At 36.4% G+C, this 12,649-nt stretch overlaps 1 protein-coding gene across 1 annotated transcript in view; it reads left to right on the top strand.

Moving 5' to 3' along the window:
* Positions 1–12,337, top strand: part of LOC113212283 (fasciclin-2) — a 332,751-nt gene extending 320,414 nt beyond the window's left edge. Inside the window, exons 3-14 of the mRNA XM_052271561.1 lie at positions 85–748; positions 1,226–1,397; positions 1,481–1,708; positions 1,800–1,941; positions 2,054–2,182; positions 2,268–2,536; positions 2,632–2,821; positions 9,420–9,554; positions 9,639–9,705; positions 10,033–10,149; positions 10,755–10,844; positions 10,937–12,337. Of these exons, the coding sequence (XP_052127521.1) occupies positions 85–748; positions 1,226–1,397; positions 1,481–1,708; positions 1,800–1,941; positions 2,054–2,182; positions 2,268–2,536; positions 2,632–2,821; positions 9,420–9,554; positions 9,639–9,705; positions 10,033–10,149; positions 10,755–10,844; positions 10,937–11,021 (2,288 nt within the window). The 3' untranslated portion in view covers positions 11,022–12,337. The remainder of the gene's footprint in view (positions 1–84; positions 749–1,225; positions 1,398–1,480; positions 1,709–1,799; positions 1,942–2,053; positions 2,183–2,267; positions 2,537–2,631; positions 2,822–9,419; positions 9,555–9,638; positions 9,706–10,032; positions 10,150–10,754; positions 10,845–10,936) is intronic.
* Positions 12,338–12,649: the final 312 nt, after the last annotated feature.

Genomic DNA, 12,649 nt, shown 5'->3' with positions numbered 1-12,649 from the left:
TTCATTTTTCTCTGGAAAAATTTCTGAAATTTTCAAAATCCCTGGGGAATGAGGAGCACTCATTACATGGACTGACCTTTGCAGTTGCCATCACGTGGGAGGACGCGCCCGAGGAGCAGTTCCCCATCCTGCACAAGGACTTCAAGGTGCGGTGCAAGGTGACGGCGCAGCCCGCGCCGCAGGTGGACTGGATGCGCAACGGCGAGATCATCTCGACGGGCGGCCGCTACGTGGTGGAGACGGACGGCCTGACGATCCAGAAGCCGGCCGAGTCGGACGACGGCGTGTACACGTGCCGCGCCATCGTGGTGCAGACGGGCGAGCTGGCGCAGCGCGACATCCGCGTCGAGGTGCACACGCCGCCCGCCTTCGACACGCAGCACATGCAGCCGTCGACGCGCATCATCGAGGGCGACACGGCCACCATCTCGTGCAAGGCGCTCGGCAAGCCCAAGCCCACCTTCTCCTGGATCAAGGCCAGCACCCAGCAGAACATGGCGTCGGCGGACCGGTTCAAGGTCAACCCCCTGACCGGGGACATGATCATCAGCGGGGTGCGGCCCGAGGACGGCGGCGAGTACAAGTGCGTGGCGAGCAACAAGGCGAGCACCGTGGAGAAGACGGTCCTCGTCACGGTGCTGGTCAAGCCCAGGGTCATCGAGTTCAGGAACCTGTCGGTGCCCATCAAGTCGGAGGTGCGCATGGAGTGCAGAGCCTCGGGGAACCCCCTGCCGACCATCACCTTCAGGTACGTCAGCCGCGCACTCGTTAGCTCCATCGATGTAACATGGTTGCCACAACTCTGGAAAACCTTGAAAACCTGGAAAACTCAGGGAAACAAAAAACTGTCAGGGAAATCAGGGAAAACTCAGGGAAAATGAAAGAAAGTCAGGGAAATTTGGTCTGACTGGTCCCCAAACTGCAGTCTATTCGCTGTGTAGGTCAAATACACATTTTGACGTCCCAGTAGGGTATTTTGTCCGAAAATTTTTCGCGCTCGCTTCGCTCGCGGTCTTGTATTACAGTTAGGGGTATTTGTTTTTCGCAGTACTTCACCAGGAACGGTGCTTAAAACTCAAGGAAATTTGGGGAGAAATGGTCTGGAAATCAGGGAAAACTCAGGGAAAATGGAAATGAAAATTTTGTGGCAACCATGTGTAATAGGGCTGCTGGATTGTCTTAAGCTCAATTTTTAATTTTTGCGTCTAATTGTGGCGGGTTGCAGGAAATTGAATCAGCAGGCCCGACCGTACGTCCTTGGAAGGCAACCGACAGAGCCACGTATTGAGCTGACTTCCGTGGAGGACCCCACTCGCAGGGAAGCTGTGGGCACTCTGCGTATCAGCAATATTGGTCGTTATGATGACGGTCTATACATCTGCATTGCTTCAAATGAGGTGCGTACTTCTCCCTTAATTTGCTGACGTAATGGTTCAATTTTTTACAACATTTTTTTTCTTTTTGTAAATTTAAACTCAAGGGCGGTGAAGCTACGAAAAATGGACATCTTTCAATTGAGTTCCCGCCGTCCTTTGCGAGCACACCAGTGGATGTCTGGTCCTGGGGACAGAATCCTGTCAACATCTCATGTCTTGCAGAATCAATTCCTAATGCAACAATAACGTGGAAACTAAATGAGCGTGAAATTGATTTCAAAAGAGATCAGAATGTGTACATGTACAGTTCCGGACCTCAAAGTGTCATAAGGGTAGGTTAACTATTTTTTAAAAAACAAGAAAGAAAAAGTCTTACACATATTTATCAACAAATAATAATACTAATTTTGTTTAAATCCTCAGATTATACCGCGCCGTCGTGATTATTATGGTGTGTACAAGTGTATTGCAACAAACAAGCTGGGCACTGCAGAGACCACAATCACACTGAAAGAAGCCGTTCCGCCATCAGAGGTTCAGCAAGCTAAAATTCAAGCCATGACTGGTCAGTGAAATGTCGTTTTTGATTTATTGTCTTGGTTTTGTTTCCCTCTTTGTTAATACCTTAACAACTTTTCCCTTTCCTTTTTTCCTTTTTTGTTTTCCAATATTCGCAGCCACTACCATCACATTCAATTTTGTTGGCCCGCAAAACTTTGGTGGAAGACCTTTGAAAGCTTATGCTGTTCATTACAAAAAGTCACAAGACACATGGGATTATGCATTCAATAAGACCTGGCCGGCTGGTATGTCTATTAACCATGCTTCTTAGCTCTGGCTCAAAGTAATTGAAACATTCAAATTTACACATTCCAATTGTTTTGTTTACAGATTCCCCGTATGTTTTGGAGAAACTAATACCTCAAATGGAATATAACTTCCGCTTTGCCGCTGCTAATGAAGTGGGCTTCAGCAATTGGGCGGCAGGGATAACCATGCAGATGCCTCGAAGAGCAGCCCCAGAAGAGCCACGTGTTTTAAATCAAATTATTGAGGATGGTTATGTAGTTTCGCCTTATTCTGATAGAATGGAAGTACGCTGGAAAATACCTGCTGACAATGGAGAACCAATCGACAACTATCAAATTAAATACTGCCCAGTAAGCCCAGCATCCTTTCCTACTTAACTACCTACTTACTGTCAGTTTTATTGTCTTCCTAGAGTTCTCAAATTTTATATTGCTCTTTCTTTTAGGTACGGCGCGATATTTCTGGCTACTTTGATTTAACTGGAGAACCTTGTGGTGAAATGCCAATTTCTCAAGAACATTCCTCTGTTGAACTCAAATCGCTGGCACCAGATACATTCTACAGAGTGGAAATTCAAGCTCACAATATGATTGGTTACAGTATTCCAGGAAGAGCTGTCATTAAAACAGCACGCGGTAAGTTTACTTTTCCAATTATTTTGTGTGAACTGTTTTACTGTGTGTGGTTTGTAGGCCCTTGAGAATATTGGTGCTATTGCTGGCACAGCTGCTATTGCTACAGATATTGGTAATTTTCAAATTAAAGTAATTTAGGCTGAACAGATTGGATATTGCTCTCCACTTGAAAAAAAAAATCTTATGACATGCTCATCATCAATAGTATCAATATTATATAATTTCAAATTGTTGTTGTTTTTGTTGTTTTTTTTGTCCAAAATGAGACAAACACATTAGACCACTTACGGATGGCTACAGCATTACCCATTCAAAAGTCGAAAGTTTGATCTGCATATTTGCTTTCCTTTGTACCCTTCAAGAATAATTTACAGTTTTGATTGAAGTATTTTTGGTTGTGCATATATGCATATATGCTTCGAATGAAGCGAATCTGACTCGTATTTTTCAGATAGTCAATTCAATTGTTTGCCTGAGTATTGCACTAACATATACAGTGTTACATTTCTAATTTGGTAATTTGTTTAATCTGCTCAGCATGAATTAACATGTCGGGACTTTCTTTTACATTCATTCAAACACTTTTGCTGTTGTCTATCATTTTCTGGTTTTTTCATACTGGCATGAATGTGCTCTTGTTACATGTTTGTCTTCATTTTGGTCTAATTCTTTGAATTGTGTCTGAGTTTTTTTATGAACTGACACTGGCTCTCATAACATGAAATTGCAGTACATAGCAGCAAATTTCAAATATACAACCAGAATCCGAGATTGATTACAGGCTAACTATTTCATTTATGAAAATATGAGGTTTACATTTACAAAATTTTGTTAATTCATACCTCATGTAGAGCATGGTGTGACGTGCTTCAAGTGAATCAGTGCAAAGCTTTCCCAATTCATTCCAGGCTTCAAACTTAAAGCATTGCTGCATTTTTCATTGCTGTACTGTACTTTTGTTGTTAAATGCTGTTGTTTGCAAAGATTGAGTAACGCAATTGTAATACTTGAATTACTTCTTCTCTTTCCCCCTCTTTTTTTTATTTACTTTTTGTTGGGACTCTCTAGATTTATCAGCTCCAGGAATATACTACGGAGAGCACAACTATGTGACAGGAAGATCAGCATGTCATCAACTATCAGTGACTCTCATACCTCTATTTATTCTCACCTTCCTCACAAGTTGCAGTTGGATGCAGTAAATTTAGAGTTAGATCTATTGAGAAAAATCAGTGATATTACATAAACTGACTTTATGAAACAAATGTAGACTTTGAGTGTGGTTATTAATTCATCAAGAAAGAAATTGTGATGAAGCTCATAAGTGCAAGAAGTGGAAGACATCCGTTTTTGTTGTGGCTTTAATAGCCGATGGCAGTATTTTTGTTCACAGACTCTCATTTTATAAAGTGTAATTTAAATTCTTTGTATGGTACTATCTTAGTGATTGTAGCCATTATTGGTGATATTGGATGAAATGACCTTAAATATGATTTGAATGATTCTTCACAAAAAGACCAAGTATGTGAATTGAAGTGGATCAAGAAGTTGAGTGTACCATGAACCAATATAGTGATTAAGGAAGACAGATTCTGGGTTCAGTGGAGTCAGTAGGTAGTGGCGTATCACAGTAATGATTCATGATATCTATGCTAGCTTTCTTTACAATTTTAAACAACAATGCAATGATTTTCTCCTACCACACATTTGCATGCATTTTATTAATTATGCCAGCTGAAACGATTTTTTTCTGTCTATGTCTATCACAATATTTATACCTGCTATGTGCACAATATGTGTACATATTAACCAAATTCATCTTTCTGTGTGGTGTGCGCAGTTGCTTGGTCTATCAAGTACATTTTAATCAACATTCAAAATGTAAATGAAATTCTGCACTTCTTGCAGTAGTTACTAATTATGCACCCATTCGACATTGGTTTGCAGTTTAGTTTAAATGATTCGGGTTGCTGCACACAGAAAGAATAACAGATTATTCCGGCTGGCTTCAGTTCAGTTTTGCTGTTTTGCTTCAACCCTTTAAGATGACTGACAGTAAGTTCTGACTTTGCCAGCTCTCTGAAAAGCCTTTGACTTCTCCCAAATTTTGGCTGTAGTATTTTTTTGACATCCTCTATAGATATCATAGAAATCTCAACTGAATTTCCATCTTGATAGATATTGTTTTCATGGTGGTGGATATAACTCAACAGGTGTGGGAACAAACTACCTGCCTAGTACATATGGAGCAAAAATTTTAGTGATGCATGGTCATAAAGTAGTTTATGCCATTTTAAGTTTGCTTTAAAGTTTACTGTTGGGAATTGTGTCTTATAGTTTTCTAGGTAAGATGAAATATTTCCATACCACCTGAGATTTGTGGTGATTACTCCATAATTTATCCATTAATCTGGGTATATGTAATTCGGATTCCAACTCTTGTTGTTTGTTATTAAGAAGACTTTTGAATTATTTTTTTACTACTAGAATGTTATTAAGTTATTCTCTGGCTATAGTTATTGCCATCAATGTAAAACATTGATAAGGCTCAAAGGCTTGGCATATGTAAAGATTTCTTCTTATAGATCCCCGGTCCTTTTGGCTCTGCTTTGTAACGGCATGACTTTCAAAAGAAAACCAAATTCCTTTTCCTTAAACAGCTAGGATTTTTTAAAAATTCTTGCAGGTGTGTGGATGTGTTTGTGTGTATGTGTGTGTGTGTGTGTGTGAGCAAATATTTAGAATCCTATTGTTGTCTACCAAATGTGGAAGTATCTTAACTGTTTCTGAATTGCTAAACTTAACTTGGAAGCCTGTTTTTTTTTTGTTTTTTTTGTTTTTTTGTCCTTTGTCTCAGCAAATAGTCTGCCTTTTGGTCACAAACTTCTGGATGCTTTATTCTTTCATATGACTTGCTGAAGCCATTGATAATACAATTTTGATATTTTAAGTCAAGGGATCTTTAGTGATATACAGTATGTATGATAAGAGGTTATTGAATCTGAACATCGTTATTGTTGAAGTCATTTGCAGAGCTAGAAAAGTAACTCGCCTTATTCCAATTTCTTTGTTACAATTTATATTTTTATTAAATTTGGTGGTGATTGCTTGCAGTATATCACGCCTAGATTTCTAATGGTGAGCAACTTCATTATTCTATGATTTACCTAAACATATTTCAAAAGTGTTTGTAGTTCTCAAAGCTGAGTGTGAATATAGTTCTCTTGCTTTCAAAGTAATATTTACGTAAAGATCATGATCTTCCTTCAATTTATGAAGAAGAGTACTGCTCTTTTTTTATTGAAATAAGAGATACCTGTTTGTAAGCACATTCTGGAGTGATACAGTTGACCTTTTGCAGAAATCTATTATATTTCTAAACATTAATTAATAGGCAAATTTTGACAGACTGGTTAGATATCTAAGTTTAAGATAACCTATAAATGATGGAGTAAAAGTAATGTTTGTGATGTAGTGTTTTATATAGATATTTCATGTTCATGTTGTTGAAGTTTGAACTCAATCATTCTAAATTATAATTCGCAATGTGTGCGTGGATGGATGAATGGATAAATGGTTGAATGAATAATTAAAAGTATCAATGGATGAATGGATAGCAGTGTTTTAGCTGTTCTAGGCATAATATATTTCTGTTGAAGGTTTCATTATAATAATTTACCATACCTTCATTGATGTTTTTGCAGAGGAGCAACTGTTCACTTCAAGTCCTTTTCTCACAGACAGCTAGTTTATGCACTATAGATAAGGGGATAGAATTCACCACTCCTAAAGGTCTAAATTCAGTGTTGCATGATGTTGACTTTGTGACATTTAAAAACTCATGATACAAAATGCTTGCTTTGGGTGAAGTTTCTTCCTAAACTCTATCAAATTCTCACTATTATGTTAGTCATCATTCTCATTGGGCTGCTTATCGATTGGTGCAGAACAGACAGACAGTATCGGAAAGACTAATTTCAGTGCATAGCGTTGGTTTCTAAGAGAGAGAGGTCATACTCACGGAGACAATAATATAATCACTGTAGAACTCACACTGGAATTTGCTAAAATTAGGCGTGGGTAGCGATTTTATTTTGAAATGACTATCTCTCTGAGAAGAGAACTTTATTGTTTGTTCTATTCATATGTGTGCTCATAAGTTTGTGCTCCCTATCAGTTGATTGTTTTCTGTGGCTGCTGTTTTAATGAAGCGCAGGGAGTTAAATTTGCTTGCTGTCTCTTTTGAAAAGAATGTTGTTATAGTTTCTTATTGTTACATCTGTGAATGGTCCTTAACTTTCACTCTGTTTATTTTAGTAACTGGTCGTTTTAAGTAATGAATGAGTTTAAGTAACAACCTCCCATTTAAACAGTGGAAAGTATTTTAAAACTGCTGTATGTGAGGATATAATATGTACAAAATCAATAATTTTGGTATGAAAAGATATTGTACAGCATTAATTTTGGAACAAATGTACAATAAAAGTAATGATTGTGCCTGTACTTGAAGTCAGTGCATTGTTTTAAATGCTTTAAACCCCAGAAATGTTTCATCAAGTGAAGTGGATGACAGAACATTGTAGAGGTAAATATCATGCAATGTGACTAATTCTGTAAGTAACACCTAAATTTGGTTGCAGCATGCTAGAAAAAGCTTTTTTAGATTATTTTTTTTTTTTATTGCTTTGCATGTCTGTAGTGGTGGTGGCATGATAGTCTTAATCTTTTCTGTTTAACTAAATTTCTTCTGTTATCTCTGTAAAAAGAAAAGGGGATTATCTCCAAGCAATGGTCAAAAATTCACGCTAGTCATCTTGGCTTTTGCACTGAATGTCAGATTCACATAAAACTTACATCAGTCATACAGTGGTTGAGATTATGCCTGTGCTTTGGGTCAGAACATGATTCATACTGGTAGTAACGAAAGTTACAACAATAGAGCACGGAAGGTTCATGTTACAATCTTGTATGTGTTCTAGAGAACATTATTTTACTAGTCCAGTCCTTTGCTGCATCACTTTCCTTGCACAAAGAGACAGACACTTTTCTATTGAAGTATTCCTTTCAGGTGTTCCAAACTCCAGCATTTAAGTAAATGTGTCGTCTGCATCATGTCACCTGTCACATATGATACATATGACTATGTAGGTTGACTTAAAATTGAAGGGAACCACTCGCAATGATGTAAATAGTCCGTTTCAATATCATGTGATGATGCTTAATTTGGGATTGTAAAGACCTAAGTTTTTACTAACCAATAAGTTGATTGATTGATATTGGTATGTAATAGGAGAAATAACTCTTTTTGTTTCCTTTCCTTTCCAGGCTGTCAGTACCTTTAACAACTACTTGAAAATAGGTCATTGTCATTACGCTAATAATGTTGGTGGCGTTTGTTCTTGCCCTCGATTTCCTCCCAGTTACAAACTTAAGCTTTCTCTAAATGTGCACAATTCTTTTTAAAAAATTACATGAAAAGAAATAAATATTGGTAAAAAAAAATGGTCAAACAAAATTAAAAGTACATCTGTAATACACACACTTGAATGTAACTGTTAAAGATTGGAATTTAAAATATGCAGTTAGAGATTTTTGATCAATCAATGAGTTTGAAATGTCCCAGTACCAGTACTAGTATTACACAAAATGACTGGATACAGGATAACATTCCAAACATGTTCTTTGCAACCTTGCAGCTGCAGTGAATATGCATGCCCTAGAGTTTTTGTTCTTACCACAATCCTTTCTTTTTTAAAACAAGTTTATATTTGCTATAGACATAAAGACATCAAATACAATACATTTCTAAAGTTTTTTCCCTTATTTTCTTTCATTATAAAGCATGCATTCCTATGCCTGATGCCTCTGAGACTCAATGTAGGCAATAATCCTTGTAATTTGTCATTTATTAGTATTTTCTTGTGACTTAAGAATGTCACATTCAAGTTTTTCCCACCATGATGATTTGTCCATTCAATATGTGTGACATAGGCTTTTACCGACAATGCACCATCACACTAAACTCGAACTCCTATTTTGAAAATTTTAAGACAAAATTACTTATTAAGTGATGGTTTGTATTTGAAAGATCAGCTTGTACAAAAGATTGCCAAGTGTCTCATATTTTCAGTTGGTGTGTTATAAATGTCATGTGGAGACATGATCTCCAGAGAAATCAAATTACCTTGAATTGATGTCATTCATTTCACCGCATCAAACTTAGTTATCATCTTTAATTAATATTGATGTGCATAGTTTTAATTTTCTTCTGTTAATGTTAAGTTATTTTTATTTGGTGCTGGTTTACAGTGACAGCTCTATTGATTCCAGGTTGTAGAAACTTATCTGTTTAGAAATTTCGTGTCCTCTTAATGACTGAATTTTCTAAAAATTCGGCAGATCTTAATTTGGAATATCTTTTTATGTTTTTACAAAGTCTGTTTGAAAGGAAACATTCGACTTTCAAGCAACCTTTATAGTTTTTCCATTCCTTACCCAGCATTGATGTTCAAAGCATTTTGTACTAGATGCATGATAACCTAAACATCATTGTTTTGCCCTTGTACCGGTTGGGTTTTAATGAGCGATGTGTTCGCAGGAACAGATCCACATGTGACAGCAGCTGAGAGCCTCTTCATCATGAGTAGCGGTGTCATTGTGGCAATTGTTGTGGTATCTCTGTTGGTTCTCCTGCTCCTCATCGACCTCTTCTGCTTCTGTGTGAATTCCGCTGGTACGCAAACTACTTTATTGAAGACCTATTCTTTTTGCGGTATATTTGTTACTCTGCATGCCTTACATTTTCAAATATTTGCAGGACTGCTGATGCTAATGTGCGAATCCTTAAAGGGAAAACCAAAAGATGAGGACGCCAAGCTAGGCGGGTAAGTCTATACTGTCTCTTTAATCATTTTATTTATCACTTGCAGTCACTATTTAACATTTAGACAAAAATCATTTTCAAATTTCTTTAGCTTCCACTTATCACAAACTCCATCATATATTAATTTCTGAACAAAATTTTAGATAAGCTTATTGTTTTCACTAATAATAATATACATCCTGTTTTGTTCTTTCTTCTGTCTCTTCTGCAATATTTTCTGAACTCAGTTTTGTCATTTAATCTGTGGTCCTCTGTAAATTTCTTTCATTTCTTTGGGTTCATGGCGTGCTTTTATGGTGGTGGTCTAACATTGGTGTGTGGGTGGCAGCTTGTATGGCTGGCGGTTTCCCCTTCCCTATTGCAGTAACAAAGAGGGCAGCTCTACGAATAGCTACGGCTCTGGCTCTGAGGTGGACAAGCTACCCCCCGATGCAAGTCTTTACATGTAAGGATGTCTCTGCATGAAAATGCTTTCATATGCTTTCTGTCTGCGTAATTAATGTAGGCACTTTTTAAGAGAAATGAGAATGTACATAGTTACTTTCTTCAGTGGGATATTTTCATACATGGGACATTGCATTGCACATAGTTGTTCACACATTAAATGTAAGAGATTTGCTGCACTCACCAATTTTAAGTTCAGTTGTCCTAATGATAGAGACCATTTTTTAAAAGCTTCAACAATTTGTCAATCTAAATGTACCCTCACCAAAATCTCTTATTCTTTTACTTTGGATCAATTCTGATGAGTGCACTATCAGCATAAGTGTTCAACTGGCAATAGAATTCTACATATTTCACAACATGCTGTTGGAATACTTTCAAGTCGCTTCCAAGTGTAAAAGAGGAAGTCCATTTATTTTTTATCGGAGACAAGGATTTTGGGTTATTGCCATTTGAACATTTCTGGTGATAGATAGCAAGATGTTTTTCATGGTTTGGGGGTGGCAGTCTTTACAACCTTACAGCCCTTGCCTGTTTTTTGTTTGTTTTGTCTTTTCCCCGAGCACACTTTTGTATCTTTATTTTTATCTCTATTCATTGTTGCAGTGAAGAAAAGGAGCCATTGAAAGAGATAAATGTCATGAATGGAAAGGATAAAATGACTATTGAGATCATGCCTATGATGCAAGACAATAAGTAAGTACCACATCCAAAATTAGCTTATTTTGTACTAGTTAAGTTTTTGAAAAACAATCATTTTTGACAATACGTTTTCTTTACAATTTTAGCTTAAAGAAAGAAACAATGGTTGATTATGACTTCAAAAATTCCATTGCTAAAACTGGGTTTGTTGGAAAGGATTCAGCAGTTTAATTACAAGTTACGTTTTATCTATAAAAGAAAAAGAAAACAACGTTTACTATGATACATCTTGCCATTCTTTGTTTGAAGCTATTTGATCTTTCATTTGAGTATCTCATACTTGAATGTTTGACTTTACAAGTCTGCCCTGCAGCATGGTGAACTAGTAACAGTTCTTCCCTGTGCTGGTAGTGGTCGTCAACAACTGTCCTAGAAACTTAAAATTTCTCTATCAGTGTTAATTATAGTACAGCTATCAATTAATGAATTTGTAGTAATGAACATCACAAGTGTGACTCCTATTAATTACCATTGATGTGAATCTAAGGATTGAATTTTCACTCTAAATACCCAGTAATTGTTAAATAGACCTCTTCATATTTTCTTTGCTGTATTGTTGCAAGTGAATTGATGGTGAATTACAGCAACATTTTTCTTAGAGGTACTGTGTAACCGTGTAGTCACAAAGAGGTTTTGTAATTACTATTTTTCTTATTTTTAAGTACTGCCAGTCAATAGGTTTCATGTTTATTTTTATGTTATTTTTATCATTAAATCAATTTATCGTACTTAATTGCATTTAAGTTCTGTCTGGCATTTATGCAGAAAGCAACATCATGACTGATAATTTTTATGGACTCTTTTCTGGTTGATTTTTATGTTTTTCCATAACAGTATCTAAAGCACTGAAGATTATTTGGTTTTATTAAATTATGACAATGTGACGACTATGCTTGTAAGGTAGTTTTAAATATTCAGCATATTTGGTATTACTTTTTGAAGTCATTGGTATATTATTTTGTACCAAATGTCTTTATATTTTGGGCCAAGCTACATAACTAGAATTCCTGAGGAGATATGTATCTTTTTTATCCACAGTGTGTGTTAATAAATGGAAGTAAGTGATCTGCTTAGTAGTATGTAATTAACTTCTAAATTGCTTTAGATTGATTGCATTTGTAAGGGAATAGGGAACAATGTAACTTGAATGTTTGTGTTTTACGAATGCCTAAGCATCTTGTTCTGGATAATTTTATTTCAACCTTTTTACATTATTTTTAAAACACTTGGTTCATTTTCCATGTTAGTGCTAGAGCAGCTTTATTACTTTGAAACTTATTTCCATGCTACACTGAAAAGCTGAAATCAAGATTTATGTAACTTAAAATTTGAATTTATGGCTTAGACTGTACTTCATGTGTGTTACTATCCCAGTGGTCCACCAGATTAAATTTTTAACTCTTGCATTTTTCTGACCTTTAGATTGTAAGAAATCCAAGATATGATTGTACATGACTGACTAGTATTAAAGGAGGCATTGTTAACTACTCACAGTCTAAAAAGTTGTAGTCAAGAATTATCGTCAACCCAATCTATGCCCACAATTTCAGAATGAAGCAGTTAGTTTGGCCTTGCTGCTTATGACTTGCAACTCTTTTTCAATGCCCTCAACATAACATGGACTTAAGTCGTCTTTCAAGAACATTAAACTGCATAGGTGTGAGATAAGTCTGCTATTTCTAATTGTAGTGTTTGTATTATATATAAATTTAAATTATTACTATTATTATTAAAGCTCGTGACAGGATTGAAAGACAATGTGATAGTATAACTATTGTTCTTACTATATATTACTATAC

Source organism: Frankliniella occidentalis, unplaced genomic scaffold, assembly GCF_000697945.3.
Source record: "Frankliniella occidentalis isolate FOCC.00 unplaced genomic scaffold, Focc_3.1 Scaffold6, whole genome shotgun sequence".
NCBI lineage: Eukaryota > Metazoa > Arthropoda > Insecta > Thysanoptera > Thripidae > Frankliniella > Frankliniella occidentalis.
This window is presented reverse-complemented; position numbering and strand designations above follow the sequence as displayed.